Source organism: Sus scrofa, chromosome 14 (genome assembly GCF_000003025.6).
Source record: "Sus scrofa isolate TJ Tabasco breed Duroc chromosome 14, Sscrofa11.1, whole genome shotgun sequence".
Lineage (NCBI taxonomy): Eukaryota > Metazoa > Chordata > Mammalia > Artiodactyla > Suidae > Sus > Sus scrofa.
Window position 1 is genome coordinate 26,120,419 of NC_010456.5, and position 17,856 is coordinate 26,138,274.

The 17,856-nt window shown below is 46.6% G+C and overlaps 1 protein-coding gene across 2 annotated transcripts in view; it reads left to right on the top strand.

Annotated features, from left to right (window-relative positions):
• SLC15A4 (solute carrier family 15 member 4) overlaps positions 1,944–17,856 on the top strand; it is a 32,053-nt gene continuing 16,140 nt past the window's right edge. Inside the window, exons 1-5 of one of the 2 annotated variants that reach the window (XM_003359076.4) lie at positions 1,944–2,536; positions 10,313–10,608; positions 15,038–15,206; positions 15,651–15,728; positions 16,729–16,897. In XM_003359076.4, coding sequence (XP_003359124.4) covers positions 2,012–2,536; positions 10,313–10,608; positions 15,038–15,206; positions 15,651–15,728; positions 16,729–16,897 — 1,237 coding nt within the window. In that variant the 5' untranslated portion in view covers positions 1,944–2,011. 2 annotated transcript variants of the gene reach the window in all.

Genomic DNA, 17,856 nt, shown 5'->3' on the forward strand with positions numbered 1-17,856 from the left:
CACCAGTGAATTCATCAAGTCTAAGTCCTAATGTCTTCTCAATGTGTGATCCTGGGCAGGAATCTTAAGTGAAAGTAGGATATAATATATGCAATAGAACACCACGGGAGTCTCAAGACAAAATTAGGTGAACATAAAGATGTTCTCCTGGGATCATTTACAATTCAAAAAATATTCAATCATTCATTTATTCAGTTAATTCCACACATATCTCTCATGGGCACGTGCTGTGCTGTATTCTAGAAATATAGCAGTGGATAAAACAAACAAAATCTCAGTCCTCTCAGCTTTTTCTTCTTTTTCAGCTACACCTGCAGCATATAGAAGTTCCCTGGCCAGGGACTGAATCTGACTGTGGCCATGCAGGATCTTCAACCCACTGCGGGAGGGAGTTGAATCCAGGCCTCCACAGGGACCAAAGCCACTGCAGTCTGATTCTTAACCCACTGTGGGAACTCCTGGAAGACCTATTTTGATATTTACGATTCCCTCATTAAATATTTATTAAATATTTATCTACTGCCTGTGTGTGCTAGTATTGAGCTAGGAGCCAGTGAGGATGTTAAACATTTTAAAAAATAAACATGTTAATCCATGTGATTTCAGCCCTTCTGTAGTTGATGGCCTACACCACAGCTACAGCAACACAGGATCCAAGCCGCATCTGCGGCTTACACCACAGCTCCCTGTAATGCAGGATCCTTAACCCACTGAGCAAGGCCAGGGATCGAACCTGCAACCTCACCATTCCTAGTCTAATTCTTTTCTGCTGTGCCACGACAGGAACTCCAATTTCAAGCCTTTAAGGGGGGAATACTTACCCAGATGACCTACCAGCAAGCCCACTTCCTAGGCAACTGTTCCATCCTGATTTTGGCTAGAGTTAAGGATGGAGGAAGAGGAGGAAATGGTTTCACATGAATCATTGCAGCCCTGGGTCCCAATTTCTGGAGCCATGCTGGGAGCCATTTCTGGAGGACACTCTTCTGCTCCACCATGTGCCACGCACAAGACACACATGAACCCTGCTGCCATGGAGCTTATAACTGTGGGGACCACGTAAAAACTGGAAAACAAAGGAATAGATTTTAAAAAGTGGTAGATACTATGGAGAGATTAAAACAGGGTAATGGATGGGCGTGGGATCCACTTTAGATGGACTTGGTCAAGAAATGCCTACAAGGAGTCACCATTCCTGTTGAAGGCTGAAAGAAGACACGGGTCATCCATGTGACAAGGAAACCAGTTTTCTTTTTCTTTTTTCTTTTTTTTATCTTTTTGTCTTTTCTAGGGCCGCACCCCCGGCATACGGAGGTTCCCAGGCTAGGGGTCCATTCGGAGCTGTAGCCGCTGGCCTACACCACAGCCTCACAACTCGGGATCCGAGCCGCATCTGCGACCTACACCACAGCTCACAGCAACGCCGATCCTTAAGGGAAACCAGCTTTGAGCTTGGCTTTTCCTCAGACTGCGATTTTCATTGCGGGCGATTTTGCTCCTTGGAGCGGGGGAGTGGGGATCATTTGGGAATGCCTGGAGACAGTTTTGGTTGTCACCCTGGGAGCGGGGTAGAACCTGCATTTAATGGAGAGGAGAGGCCAAGATTGCCATTAACCATCCTACAATGTACAGGACAAACCCTACAAAGAACCATCTGCTCCCAATGTCAACAGAGCACAGAGAAACCCCATTCCAGGGCAGGAGGACCGGGAGGATGGGCGCGGGAGCAGGGGCCAGCCTGAATACACTAGTCAAGTTTGGAACCTCAGAGCGCCCACCTCTGACTTCTCTTTTAAAAACCTCTCTGTGGTCACGCTCCCGCCCTCTGGCATCTCTGAGGGAGGGCTTCCGGATCGGAACCGGAAGTTCCGTTCGGCTTTGCGGCTGGCCAGCCCAATAGGGACGCTCGTTGGGCGGGCCGAGGCGGCCGGCGGGGCAAGTCTCGCGAGAAGGGCGGTGGCGGCGGCAGAACCCGGCTGGGACATCGGGCTGGCGGTTCGCTAGTGGGTGCATGGAGGCTGCCGGGGGCGAGCGGGCGCCGCTGCTGGGCGCACGGCGTGCGGCGTTCGAGGGCCGGCGCGCGGCGTGCGCTGCCGTGCTGCTGACGGAGCTGCTGGAGCGCGCCGCCTTCTACGGCATCACGGCCAACCTAGTGCTGTTCCTTAACGGCACGCCGTTCGACTGGGAGGGTGCGCAGGCCAGCCAGGCGCTGCTGCTCTTCATGGGCCTCACCTATCTGGTGTCGCCATTCGGCGGCTGGCTGGCTGATGCGCGGCTCGGCCGGGCGCGCGCCATCCTGCTCAGCCTGGCACTCTACCTGCTTGGCATGCTGGCCTTCCCGTTGCTGGCCGCACCCTCGACCCGCACGGCGCTCTGCGGGGTCCCCGGCCCTGCGCGCGTCCGCAACTGCTCTGCGCCGCCATGTCCCGACGCCCCCCCTCGCTACTGCGCGCCCGCCGCTCTGTCAGCGCTGGCGCTCGTGGGCCTCGGCGTGGGCGCTGTCAAGGCCAACATCACTCCCTTTGGCGCCGACCAGGTGAGGCCCTAGCAGGTGCGGGGCGGGGTCGCCCCGGAAACGCAAACACTCCGGGGAAAGTGTGCGGCGGGCTCTGGCGAGGGGGCCTGCAAAGCGAGGTAACTTCCTTCCTGCGGAGGAGCCTTTGGAGTTGAGGGACTGGGCGTCCGCAAGTGCAAAGGCCCTGGGGCCGGGAAGAGAGGGACTCCCATGTTGTTGTCAAAGCATCTACAATGGCAGTCGTGTTGCAATCAATAATACAGATGTGTCAAGTCAACACGTATTGTACACCTCAAACTTATGTGACAAGTATACTTAAAAACAGGAGTTCCCGTCGTGGCGCAGCGGAAACAAATCTGACTGGGAACCATGAGGTTGCAGGTTTGATCCCTGGCCTCGCTCAGCGGGTCAAGGATCAGGAGTTGCTGTGGCTGTGGTGTAGGCCAGCGGCTACAGCTCTGATTAGACCCCTAGCCTGGGAACATGCATATGCCGTGGGTGCGGCCCTAAAAAGACAAACAAAAAACAGGTGGGAACTGAGGGGCAGAAAGGGGCTGCATGATGTGAGGTTATGTGAGTTTGAGGTCTGTTTTGAATGTAGTAGGAAGCCTTTATGGGGTTTGAGCAGTGGGGGTAATATGATCCTATTTCTGTTTCTAAAAGATTAAGCAGCTGTATCAGGGACCTGGCAGCTGTGGCCTGCCAGCCAAATCTGGTCTACTTCCTGTTTTTGGAGGGCCAGCAAGCTAAGAATAAGACTGGTTTTTATGGTTGGAAGAAAGTAAATGGTTCAGATGGTTGGAGAAAAGTGAATATTTTTGTGACAAATGACAATCTTAGGAAACTCAGATTTCATCGTTCATGAATAAAGCTTTGTTGGAACACAGCCCTGCACATTCCTGGTCACCTCTCGGCTATGCTATGCCATGCATGCTTTCATAGTATAATAGCAGAATTGAGTAGTTGTGACAAGACTGTCACTTAAAATTGAAAACCACCTTCACAGAAAAAGTTTGGGGACTATGGGTGGTGCTGTCAGCAGGTGTATCAGATCAGAGTCTGTTGCACTGGCCAGCTGAGAGATTAGAGATTGGGACTAGGATGGGGGCAGTGGACATAGAGTGAAATGGTGGGTTTAGGATGAGTTATGGAGGTACAGGGGGCTTTGCCCTAAATAGCTATTTGATAGAGCACATTTTTGGAGGGCTTACCATGCATCCAGGCTCCTACTTTGTCAGTTCACAGGGCTCCTCTGCTGTCACTGTGCCCATTTTACAGATGAGGGAATGGAGGCTTGAGAGGTTAAATCATTTGCCCAGAGTTACAGAGCTATTGCATGACTGAGCCAGGATGCAAGAACCTGACCTTTGAATCTGAGCTTTAATCATATCTGTGTAAGCCTATTACAGTAAGGTGACACCTTATAATGATGTTGGAAATAATAGTTGCCCAATGTCCTGAATTCTTAACATCTTCCTCTACATTGTGGAATGTGCTTTTCATACTTGAGTTGATTTTGAACCTCAGGTGAATCATATCCATGTTTTAAAATGAGGAAGTAGAGGTGCAAAAAGAGATTTATTTTGTTCTCCTGTAGGAGTGTGTCATGCTAGGGTTTGGGTCCAGGTCTGATGTAATGGGTACCTGAACTGAGATGGGTGTACCCTAGGGTGCCTTCAGCTCATGGACCAACTATGAAGGCACTGGACTGAGAGTACAGTTCTCCATCTTTAAAGACCAGGCCGCAGGACTGAGGTGCACCCTGGGTGTTGAGGTCAGTGGGTTAAGTGCTCCTCCTAGGCTGTCTTTTTTTTTTTTTTTTTTTGGATTCGTCCACAGCATGTGAAAGTTCCTGGGGCAGGGATCGAACCCACCACAGTAGTGACAACTCTAGATCCTTAACCCACTAGGCCACTAGGGAACTCTTCTTCCTAGGCTGTCTTATCTAAACCTGGCAACAATTTCTATCCCCTCATTGTCCCTGTTTTACAGTAAATAGGTTTAGAGGGTTTGACCTGCCTAAGATGATAGCAAGTGAGTAGGGGAGCTGAGTTTGGGAAAGTCTGACTTAAAAGTTAATGCTCTCTAGTGTGTAATAGACAAGTGATTAATTAATACTCCTTAATAGACAAGTGATCATGTGGAGGTTATCTAGAATGCACGATAGAACTTATACCCTCTTGATGTGTAATTAGATGTGAACATTAAAACGAGATGGGGGAGTTCCCGTTGTGGCTCAGTGGAAACAAATCCTACTGGGAACCATGAGGTTGCGGGTTCAATCCCTGCCCCTGCTCAGTGGGTTAAGGATCTGGCATTGCCATGAGCTGTGGCATAGGTTGCAGATGTGGCTCAGATCTGGCATTGTTGTGGCTGTGGCTTAGGCTGGCACCTATGGCTCTGATTAGACCCCTAGCCTGGGAACCTCCATATGCTGCGAGTGCGGCCCTCAAAAGACAAAAAAAAAAAAAAAGAAAGAAAAAAGAAAAAGAAAACGAGATGGGCTCTTCTGCAAGAGAATTGGCCTCATCTCTTCTAATGGGGACACTAGGGTGGAGAAAGGAGGACCACTCCAGATTCAAAGCTGTCAGAGAAATTTGACAACCAAATGTAACAAGTGCTTTGTGATTAGAGCCCAGCTTCTTTAAAAACCATTTCTCAGAACAACTGGGATAATTTGATTTTTTTTTTCTGTTTTTTCGTTTTCCCTTCCTTTTTTTAACCACTGCACCTGGGGCCTATGGAAGTTCCCAGGCTAGAGGTTGAATCAGACCTGTTGCTGCCAACCACAGCAACACTGGCTCTGACTTGCATCTGTTACCTACACCATAGCTCGCAGCAACACTGGGTCCTTAACCCACTGAACAAGGCCAGGGACTGAACCCACATCCTCATAGAGACTATGCTGGGTTCTTAACCCTCTGAGCCACAGTGAAACTCTGGTAATTTGATCATAAACTACATATTAGGTAAAGTGGCACTGAAGTTAATTTTCTTAGATGTGATGATTGTTTGTGGTCATGTAGAAGAATGGCCTTATTTTAGGAGATTCACAGTGAAATCTTTGGGGTAAAATGTCATGATGCTGCAACTTTTTTTTTTTTTTTTTTTTTGCATTTTTCCTTTTTAGGGCCACACCCACGGCATATGGAGAATCCCAGGCTAGAGGTCCAATCAGAGCTGTAGCTGCCAGCCTGCACCAGATCTGAGCCATGTCTGCGACCTACAACACAGCTCATGGCAACGCCGGATCCTTAACCCACTGAGCAAGGCCAGGGATCGAACCCACAACCTCGTGGTTTCTAGTCGGATTTGTTTCTGCTGTGCCCACCACTACGGAAACTCCTGCAACTTATTTTTAAATGGTTAGGCCTAAAAGAATATTTCATATATATGTAGAAAAAAAACTGAGGATGTAAATGAAGGCTGTAGAACTGTGTGCTTTACTGTTTCAACTTTCTCTGTCTTTAAGATTGTTTTAAAATAACAAATTTGGAAGGAGTTCTCTGGTGGTACAGCAGGTTGGAGATCTGGCGTTGTCACTTCTGTGATTTGGGGTCTATTCCTGGCCAGAGAACTTTTTTTTTTTTTTTGGTCTTTTTAGGGTCACACCATGGTATATGGAGGTTCCCAGTCTTGGGGTTGAGTTGGAGCTGCAGCCGCAGGCCTGCACCACAGCCACAGCAATGCCAGATCCAAGCTGCGTCGTGACCCACCCCACACCTCACTGGATCCTTAACCCACTGAGCAAAGCCAGGGATCAAACGTGCATCCTCATGGATGCTAGTCAGGTTTGTTTATGCTGAGCCACGATACCAACTCCTGACCAGGGAACTTCTGTGTGCCATGGGCGAGCGCCCCACTCCCCAAAAAGATGTCCATCAGTGGATGCATGGATAAGCACATGTGCTCTCCATATAGTGGACCATCCTTCAGCAGTAAAAAGGAGTGAAGTACCATATTTGCTGCAATATGGATGAACCTTGAAAACATCCTGCTGACTGAAAAATGCCAGGCGTGAAACACCAAATATCATATGATTCCATTTACATGAAATGTCCAGAATTCGTAGATCTGTTAAGACTAGATTATTGGTTCAGGGGTCGGGGGTCAGGAGATGGGGGAAGGGAAGCTGGTGTGATGAAAATGTGGAAACAGTGGTGACGGTTGTACATCTGTGGGTAGCCCAAACACCACTGGGTTGTACATTTCAAAGGAGTGAATTTTTTGGTATAAGAATTGTATCTCACTGGGAAAAATATTTTAGAAGGGAAATGTTAGGCCAGGGTGCTTGCTCTGTGCCAGGTGCCACTGGTGTTTGAGGGGGATTTCAGAGGCAGCCCCCAGGGGTGCCGGGTGCAGGAACTTGATGCTCTGAGCCCGAGGTCTGGGCATGAGGCCTGATGGCCTGTTCTTTTGGTATCTCCTGGTCCTTCTGAGTTTGATGATATCTGTTTGTGTTTTTAAGGAATTTTTTAAATTGAAGTATAGTTATTTTTTAATTGAAGTATAGTATTTTCCAATGTTAGTTTCAGATGAACAGCCAAGTGATTCAGTTACACTTGGCTGTAGGTTCTTTTTCAGATTCTTTTCCATTGTAGATTATTACAGTGTATTGAGGATAATTCCCTGTGCTAGACAGTAGGTCTTACTGTTTACCTACTTCATATATAGTGGTGTGTATCTGTTAATCCCAAACTGCTGATTTATTACCCGCCTCTTTCCCCTTTGGTAACCATAAGTTTGTTTTCTATGTCTATAACTTCACTTGTATAATTTTTTAGATTCCACATGTAAGCGATGTATTTGTCCTTATCTGACTTACTTCACGTAGTGTGATAATCAGTAGTGCATCCATATTGCTGCAGATGGCATTGTTTCACTCTTTTTTATGACTGAGTAACATTTTTAAGGTACTTTTTATGCTTTTCTCTCACTCATGCCTGTCTGTGATACAAGACTTCTAGGAAACAGTCTGGGTAAGAGGTGAATGGGGTCAGGCCATGCAGCTCTGAAGAGGCCTCAGCTGACCTTTGAAAGAAAGCGTACACCAAAGATTACGAGGGTGATGTGTTTTGATGTAAATCATGTCGGCCCCATCTTTCCCCCCAGGGCTTAACCTTTCTCAAAGGTCACAGTCTTTCTAAATGGATGCAACTCCTATTTGAAAGAGCAAACTGAAAGAGGAACTTAGGCTACAAAGAGAGTAAAGATACATTTTTTTTTTTTCTGGAAGAAAAAAGGTCACGCTCCTGCATTTTAAGGAATTTTTTACTAACTGACTTACGCCACAGGGTTCTGTTCCTTTAGTTGTACCTCTGAATTGACGGCAGCTGTGTCTTCTGACTGGTCACGTGATAGTCTTGTTTACCCTTGGCTGAGTAGGGCACCAGGCCAGCGCACAGTGGTGAGGTAATGTGACTGACGTGAAGGGAGGTGCCAGTCCAGGGTACGGAGGCATATGATCTACAGTTTATAGGAGCCAGCTTCCTATTTGTTCCAAAAAATGACTGGTAGGTGGTTATTTAGGGCCTTAGTAATAGGCTAAGGTTTCTAAAGTAATTATGGCGAATTACACTTAGAAGTTCAAGGAAGTTGACTGCCAATCTGCCAGGAATTGTGTAGTGCACTGTGGACGATGGGAAGGGCCGTAATATACCTCAGTTGTCTGAGGTTATTTTATTTATTTGTTTTTTTTGTCTTCCCCCCCCCCCCGCGCCTTTTTCTACGGCCGCTCCTGCGGCATATGGAGGTTCTCAGGCTAGGGGGCTAATCGGAGCTGTAGCCGCTGGCCTACACCAGAGCCACAGCAACATGGGATCCAAGGCGCATCTGCCACCTACACTACAGCTCAGGGCAACGCCGGATCCTTAACCCACTGAGCAAGGCCAGGGATTGAACCCACAACCTCATGGTTCCTAGTCAGATTCGTTAACCACTGAGCCACGATGGGAACTCCTCTGTGGTAATTTTAGATACTGTGTTTACTGGCTGTTTTTAGGGCTGCACCTGAAGCATATGGAAGTTCCCAGGCTAGGGATTGAATTGGAGCTGCTGCTGCTGGCCTATGCCATAGCCACAGCAATGCCAGATCCTTTAACCCACTGAATAAGGCCAGGGATTGAACCCGCATCCTCATGGGTACTAGTTTGATTCGTTACTGCTGAGCCACACTGGGATCTCCCTCTTCCCTTTTAAGCTTGCTCTCCCCCATTACTTCTTTTTATATCTTTAGTTATATATATTTTCTGTGTAACCATTCATCTGCTTACAGTTTTTTCTTCTCTCTGGTCTATTTCCAGGATAGCGTGAATATTTGAGTCCGTTTTAGTAACATTTAAACGCATTGTGTCCTCATGAAGAGCTGTCTGTCTTAGAAATAGAGATGTAGGACGTGCTCCATACACATCGTTGATTCAGTAGTTGTGCCAGCATTTGGCTCTGGGCCTCTGCTCTTCCCTGACATGGGTGGAAGGAAGTCAAGTTTAAGTTCCCTAGAAGGTGTGTTTTTTTTAAAAATTCAGATTTTCAGTCTGAGACGGTGGTTACCAGATCATTACTCCAGGCATATTACTTGTCATCACAATAGCCATGTTTAATCATTTTCAGTTGAATCTTTTTTGGAGGGTGCACAATTTCGACTGTATATTTACACCTGTACTTTAATCTTAAAAAGTAGAGGTTAAAGTGTCATATCCCATAATACGACTGCTAAGAAGATAAGTGTCTCGTAATTGGTTGTTTGGTCCTCCATTGAAAAACCTCCTTTGTTTCTTAGAAGAGGGGATTGCTATGTGGATCAGAGTTCAGATCTTTGTTACTGGAACAAATTGTCCAACCTCTTCATAACCTGTCACTCGAGGAGAGAACAAAAGTTCCAAGGCAGCAACTCCTGAGAGTCTTTGTTCTCTAACCAGGCGGTTCCCCAGGAGGAAGTCCACAGGCCTTATGTGGAGAGGCTCTCTAGCATTTGGGGGATTTAAGCGTAGTTAAGAGCAACACTACCTGTACTCTGTAGTAAATAAAAGTGTAAGGTACATTTTTTTTTTTTTTTTTTTTTTTTTTTGGTCAGAGTTGCCTTGAATATAGCTGTAAATGACATCTTGATTGTGCTCTGTTTCTTTTTTTATTTTTTTTGCTTTTTAGGGCCCCACCCATGGCATATGCAGATTCCCAGGCTAGGGGTCCAATGAGAGCTACAGCTGCTGGCCTTAACGCCACAGCAACCTCAGATCCAAGCTGCATTTGTGACCTGTGCTACAGCTCGTGGCAATGCTGGATCCTTAACCCACTGAGTGGAGGCCAGGGGTAGAACCTGCAACCTCATGGTTCCTAGTTGGATTCATTTCCACTGCGCCACAACAGGAAATCCAAGTGCTGAGTTTTTTTGGGTTTTTTTTTTTTTTTGTCTTTTTGCCTTTTCTTGAGCTGCTCCTGCGGCATATGGAGGTTCCCAGGCTAGGGGTCGAATCGGAGCTGTAGCCGCTGGCCTGCACTGGAGCCACAGCAAGGCAGGATCCGAGCCGCGTCTGCAACCTACACCACAGCTCACAGCAACACCAGATCCTTAACCCACTGAGCAAGGCCAGGGATTGAACCCACAACCTCATGGTTCCTAGTCAGGTTCGTTAACCACTGCACTACGTCGGGAACTCCCATGTGCTGAGTTTTTTAAAGTCTGTGATGACAGAAGTAATTGAAATAAAAATATAGCTTGTAATGTATAAAAACATCACAAATGTTTCTCATCCTCAAGGATGATCACATTTTTAAGCCCTTTCCTTCCTGTTATTTTAGGTTAAAGACCGAGGTCCAGAAGCTGCGAGAAGATTTTTTAACTGGTTTTATTGGAGCATTAACCTGGGAGCAATTGTCTCGCTGGGAGGCATCGCCTACATTCAGCAGAACGTCAGCTTTGTCACTGGCTACGTCATCCCTACTGTGTGTATCGGCGTCGCTTTCATGGTCTTCCTCTGCGGCCAGACCTTCTTCATCACTAAACCTCCCGATGGCAGTGCCTTCACCGACATGTTCAAGATCCTGCTGTATTCGTGCCGTCCCCAAAAACGAGTCAGAGAACACAGTCCTAGTGGGTGAGTGTGTTATTCACATCACAGGCTGTTTCACTGGTACTTGGCAACCACCAGAGATAGAGTGCTGGCTTGTGCCTATCCTGTGCTTACTATGTGTGGGGTTGGGGGGAGCACTGGACTAAGGTGTCAATGTCTCTCGGCAGCCCCAGGAGCCGGGTGTGCCAATGCCGTCTCCATCCTAAAGATGACCACAGCCTCACTCCCGAGTTTGTGCTTCTAATTTCTAACCTGCTCATTGCCTTCCTGTCACTGCTGCTGAGATGAAGGCTCGCCACTGCTTAGTTTTTTTTAATTTTGTCCCCTCCCCCCCGCCAATCCTGGGCCTTGCCCCAGGCATGTGGAAGTTCCCAGGCCAGGGATCAGTCCCACACCACAGAGTGACCTGAGCTGCTGCAGTGACAGCACCAGATCCCCAGCCCACTGCACCACAAGGAAACTCCCCAGCTGCTTGTTGTGTGATGATGATCAAGGCAGAAATTTACTGGGAGCATTGAAGATAGTATGACACTCCTTATTTTGCTTTGACAGTCATTTGAGTGAAAAATGCAAGCAGTTGCTTACTTTGTAGGTGCCTCTCTGTGCTCTTTAAGCAGTAAGCTGCTGCCTCTCACTTGGGACTAACAGCCGAGCAGGTCAGCGCCAGCCCATCATCCAGCAGTCACATCAGCCGCTCTCTGACAGGAGGACATGCTAGCAGAGTTGTGAGATGCAGGTAGGGAACTCCCAGCATCCCATGTGCGGGGGACTTCTCAGTTTTAGTGCTGTATGCCACAAGCTGGGGTTTTAAAGCTGAAAGTCCCAGGTCCCGGGGAAGTCCTGGGCAAACTAGATGCAGATTAATAAAGACAAATCTGGAACTTAGCTCAAGAAGAGACCTCAGGGTTTTTTGGTCATTACTTACTCAAGTAGGACTTAATATGTAGCTGTACACTTCTGGGAATTCTTTTTTTGTCTTTTTTTTTTTTTTTTTGCTATTTCTTGGGCCGCTCCCGCGGCATATGGAGGTTCCCAGGCTAGGGGTCGAAACGGAGCTGTAGCCACCGGCCTATGCCAGACCACAGCAACGCAGGATCCGAGCCGCGTCTGCAACCTACACCACAGCTCACGGCAACGCCGGATCATTAACCCACTGAGCAAGCACAGGGACCGAACCCGCAACCTCATGGTTCCTAGTCAGATTCGTTAACCACTGCGCCACGACGGGAACTCCCCCACTTCTGGGAATTCTGACAGATTTATTCCATCGTGTGACCATAGTGCAGTGGGGAGTCAGCATATGTCCATCATCCCAGAAAAGTTGTGGGCCCTTTGGAGTCCAGCTTCTCAGGGAGTATTTGGATCCAGGCCTCCCTGAGCTAGACGCTGACAGCCACGTGAGGCCTCTTGCCTCAGCGAGGACAGCTCCAGTCGCAGAACTATTTGCAAGCTGACCCCTCATCTATCTGCCTCCTTGTGGCTTGTCTGCATGTGTCTTAATTATGTCCTTGGAGCCTTAATGGATGTCTGTGTTTCCCCCACGTGGTAGATTTGAAGCTGTATCAAAACAGCTCTTTCAGCCCTACCCCTTGGCTCCAGGCTAAACATCTCTGGTTTCTTCAGCTGTCCCTGTGTGGAATTCTAGCTGATCTCCTAACTGTCCTGGTGACCTCCTAGAATTCTGGTGGGTCTGGGTGGCATTCAGATTCATAATTTAGAACTGAAAATGGTGGGCTAAAGGATTTTTAAAAATTGAAGCCTTGTTGCCTCAGCAGCAGGCACCAGTTCTTTGCCAGGGCTTCATTTTAATTAGGCAAAATCAGGGTTTCAGATCCTAGGTGTTTATCCTATAGATTGAATACCCGTTAGCAAAATACACTGTTAAAGTTTCAGTGTGTCTTTCTGGGTGGTGCCTGGTAGACACCTCTGCAGGAGGACACCACGGCTTTGTGGATAAGTGGCAGGATGAAGACAGTTGGGACTTAGGAATCTGGTTTCCCTTTAGGCTTGTTTTTGGAAGTCTTTGGGGGCACAATTTAAGAAGGACCAGCTTGCAAAAAAGTTGCTGGTCTAGCGAATTCTCAAATTGCTTTCCTTATGCGTAAGATTGGGGCTGTGTGACCTTGGGCAGGTTAATGGCCTTGCAAAGCCTTCTTTTCCTTTTCATGCAGCCTTCTCATAGGATCATTGTGAGGCCTCAGTAAGAGCCCAGGTAATGTAACTCACTGATGAGGATGCTTTTGCAGAAAGTCAGCTCCAGAAGCGTAAGGGAGCAGAGCATCACTCGGTGTTCCCTTATTTATGGCAGTGATTTCATCAAGCCTAGTCCCAGTTTCTGTCTGGTCTAGGTTGATCTGTGTTTTGAAGATGATTTTACGCTGACTTTAGATATGAAATCCATGTGTAATCTGTTCAGTTCATCAGAGTGAGTGGAAATAGTTTGAAACCCTTTTTGAGATATTTAGCTCTTTGAGTGGAGAATGTGAGAACTGATGGCCCCTCCTCCCAGGAGAAGGTACACACCTGTGCACACAGCCTCTGCAGACAGTCTGGGAGCCCAGGCTCCTGGGGCTGAAGCGCATCAACCTACCAGGTGCCTGTCTGTGTGCTTTGTCATTTGTGACCGTGGCTCCATGTTGGACCCTTGTATGTTGCAGAATAATACACTAACGATATGTGTGAGCTAGAAAAAGTTTTAGATGTGTATTGCCTTAGTTTTAAATATATTGTAATGATATGAAACATAAGCAATATAGCCAGCAACCCCTGCACATGATTCTGTGTGTGAAATGAGTTTGTTATTTGACATTTGAATGTATTAGAGAAACATGGGTGGTATGTTGTAGTAAATCCCTGATGGAGTTTGTATTTGGTGTACAGGGGCTTTACATTTAATTTTTGCTCAAAAAAAATAAAAATGAAAAAGGATAAGCTGTGAATGTTTTCAAATTAAATTATGAAGATTACTTTGAAATTCACTGTTTCACTTTGAGTGTGTTTTTCTGATTATTTTCCCCCGCTATACTCAGCTACATAAGGATAGGAAATGCTTTTTTTTTTTTTTTTTACTTCTTTGTGTATCCTCAGTGCCCAGTTAGAACAGAAGTAGGCATGTAGTAGGTACTCAGTGTTTGTTAAATGGAATTTAGTTTTTCTGTCCAACATTTGGCTAAAATATTAAGTTATAGTTTTTATCTTTTTGGTTTTCCTTACTCTGAAAGGACAGATTTAAAGTGTCAGTGTTACAAGACAAAAATTACGATAGTGGCAACTCAGTAAAATGGGACAGGAGTCTGTGAACTAGAAAACAGACAACTACCATTTGTATCCAAGTCCCAGAACTGGAAGCATTCTTAATGGTAATTAATTATCTTCTGGTATTTCTGGCTTTAGAGAATGGTGTGTAATTAAAACTTTTTTTTTTTTTTTTTCCTTTTGTATTTTACCCCTAAGACCCTAGGAGCATGCTTCTCCTTCAGGGTGTTTTGGGCTAGGAAAGATTTTGAAGTTACTCTCTGGGATCTGTTCTTTTTTATAAGCAGTGAAACAGGCCCCGAGTAAGCGAGAGGGCAAAGCTGTCAGTACAGAAACCAGGACCAGAGTTCCTGAGCCAGGACCTTTAGGCCTGAGCCTGAGGGATGCCTGAGGGTGGGAACAGAGGGAGAGGAGGTGTCCTTCAGTGGTCAGCGCCTCAGGCTTTATAGCCAGGACTGTCTGGGGTCAAATCCCTGCCCCAGCTCTCTGGCTTTATTACCTTGGGCACTTCCTTACCCCCTCTGTGCCCTGATTTCCTCCTCCTTGCAGGGGGCTAGTGTGAGTGCCTTACAGGGTTGAGGGAGAGCACATGCTGTTACCTGTCCCCAGGTAACATCTAGTTATCATCATCACCAGGAGTATTGCCTCTTCCCCTCTTGGTTCTTTCCCTCCCAGTCACACTGCAATAAAACCAGCTCGGATTTGTCACCAAGTTGTGTTGGTTGTCAAGTCTTGACATTTGAGAAGTTACCTAATTTAAAATCCAAACAATCCAACACAGTATTTTTTTCCAGTGCCAATCCAGTGATGTAGCTGATGTAGTTGTCACCAGCCTCAGAGGAGGCGTCAGGGTTTCCTCAGCACAGCGGGGCTGGTGGCCAGTGTGACAGCTAGGGGTGAGGTCAGCCACCTTTCAGATGGCGACCTGTGGTCCTACCCATCTTTCGCCTGGAACAAACAGTGGTAGCCACAGCCGGGCTCTGATTGGACGTCCTTCAGCAGCGCCTTCCTCCTGCCTTCCGGGCTTGGGGAACATCTGGGTGGCTCTGCTGGGTGGGTGCAGTTCGTAGGTAATTGGATGAAGTTTAAGCAGATTAAGTACTGCAAACTGGTTTCCTACCTCCAAACATAATTTGTTACCAAATAACGGATTTCTGGGGGTTGAAGAAAACTAATTCCTTCATTTTGTCTCCCAAAGTGAAGGCATTGGAGTCTTTCAGCAATCTTCTAAAAACAGTCTGTTTGATTCATGTAAGATGTCTCGAGGAGGGCCATTCCCAGAAGATAAAGTGGAAGATGTGAAAGCTCTTGTCAAGATTGTCCCAGTTTTCTTGGCTTTGATACCTTACTGGACAGTGTATTTTCAAGTGAGTGGTGACACACAGGTTTCATTTCCTCTCTCTCCCCACAAACGTGACCCCAGCACTCGTTTTGACTGTCACTGCCGTGCACAGAGTTCCCTGCTTTCTTTTCCATGAATCTCAAGGATCTTGGAATCTTGTCTTTAGTCGCGGACTCATTTTGCTGATGTAAATGTTTTGAGAACCTTTTAAAAAACAAAGCTAAGAAGGGGGATGCTTCTGATTTTCCAGGCCCCGCCTTTTAATTTGGTTTCTCATGGGGATAAGCGTTACTTCTTTTTCAAATTTGATCTCCGGAGGACTTTTATGGTGACCAAGTAATTGACCCACCTGTTTCCAAACGTGACCATTGCAAGTCTCATCTCATCACCGAGTGGTCTGGGGGAGGGGCGACAGGCTGCAGGTGTGTGACAGCTGCGCTCATGTAACGACACTGCTTTTTACACCCAGATGCAGACCACGTATGTTTTACAGAGTCTTCATTTGAAGATTCCAGAAATTTCCAGCGTTACTACCAATCCTCATACGGTGAGAAGGGTTGAACTGAATTTTAGATTTGTTGTTGTGGGTTTACATAACAAATGGATTCCTTGTACCAATTGCAGATCCTCGGTGAATGATAGCAGTTGGCTTGAACTAAAAACATGCCTAGGGAGTTCCCGATGTGGCACAGTGGTTAACGAATCTGACTAGGAACCATGAGGTTGTGGGTTCGTTCCCTGGCCTTGCTCAGTGGGTTAAGGATCTGGGCCTTGCTGTGAGCTGTGGTGTAGGTTGCAAACGCGGCTTGGATCCCATGTTGCTGTGGCTCTGGCATAGGCCGGTGGCTGTGGCTCCAATTCGACCCCTAGCCTGGGAACCTCCATATGCCGCGAGAACGGCCCAAGAAATGGCAAAAAGACAAATAATAATAATAACATGCCTAATGAAATGGAATTTTTACTTCTTTCAGAGACTATTTTTCCATTGATTATGTCATTCACTAGATTAAGTTGACTACTGTCAATGAAACATTAATATTTCACTGGATTCCTGCCCCTGCAAGAAAGCACAGAAAAACAGATGCACATCCCTTTAGAAATGAAAGTCTTGGAGTTCCTGTTGTGGCTCAGTGGTTAACGAACCCATCTGGTGTACAGGTGTACTGGTGGTCGATCCCTAGCCTCCCTCAGTGGGTTACAGATCTGGCGTTGCTGTGAACTGTGGCGTAGGTCACAGATGCGGCCCAGATCCTGCGTTGCTGTGGCTCTGGCATAGGCTGGTGGCTACAGCTCTGATTGGACCCCTACCCTGGGAACCTCCATATGCCGCTGGTGCAGCCCTAAAAGACAAAAAGAAAAAAAAAAAGAAAGAAAAAAGAAAGTGTTTTCTCAGTTCCAGTGTCTTGAGACAGACTTTTTTTTCCCTAGGAGGTTATACTGAACTATCCTACAAATAAACTTTTCCCATGTAGATGTTAGTTGTCAAATAGGTGACTGCTGACACTGCAGAAAAGTAAGCATGTGTCTTGTGCGTTTTAAAATTCTAGTTTCCCGCAGCCTGGCTGACGATGTTCGATGCCGTGCTTATCCTCCTGTTAATTCCCTTAAAAGATAAACTGGTTGATCCCATCTTGAGAAGAAATGGCCTGCTCCCTTCATCTTTAAAAAGGATAGCTGTTGGAATGTTCTTTGTGATGTGTTCTGCCTTTGCCGCAGGTAAGAAGCCGTTTTCCTCTCTGCTCAAAAGTGACCCCAGCAGTTGTGGGTAATTGAGAATGTGGTCGTTACACTCTCTGTCACTCAGGAAGCTTGTGTGCTTTAAAAGGGAATGAGTACGGGTTATTTTGATCCTGAGTGTTGTGCATTTTCTAGTTTTTTGTTATATGAAGTTTAAAGGTTTTTTCCTAATGAATTTTTTTTTTTTTTTTAAGAACTGAATATAACCAGTGAAGTACAAAGTGACTTTGGGTTAAATCACAGGAGGCCTGTTGCCTCTTACCCATGTAGATTTTAGACAACTGTTGATTGCTGGATAGGTGAATTTTTATAAATTAAAGGTATTCTGTGATCCTCACAGCTGTGATTTTTTTTTTTTTTCTTTTTTGCCTTTTTCCGGGGCCGCTTCCCGAGGCATATGGAGGTTCCCAGGCTAGGGGTCCAATTGGAACTGTAGCCACCGTCCTACGCCAGAGCCACAGCAACGCAGGATCCGAGCCGCGTCTGCAACCTACACCACAGCTCACAGCAACGCCGGATCCTTAACCCACTGAACAAGGGCAGGGACCGAACCCGCAACCTCATGGTTCCTAGTCGGATTCGTTAACCACTGCGCCACGACGGGAACTCCACAGCTGTGATTCTTAATGTCTGGTCCATCCAGTTGGCTTTATATACTCCAGACTCTTTGCATTTTTATGTAATATTTCACGTGCATTTTCCTGGAGAGAAAGTTTGTTTTTGTTGTTAATCAGATACAGGTTTATAACCAGCCTCCATCCCCTAGAGAGAAAGAAAGTGGTTAAGAACTAACTACTGCCTGAGCACTCCAGCACTCACGAGGGGAATTATCCTTTGGGGGCCTCCATTCTGTTTCCATAATTCTTTGATTCTGAAGTATAAGATCTGCAGTATCTTGTGCTGATAAAGCCGAGGTATTGCTGGCTTTCTTACCTTGC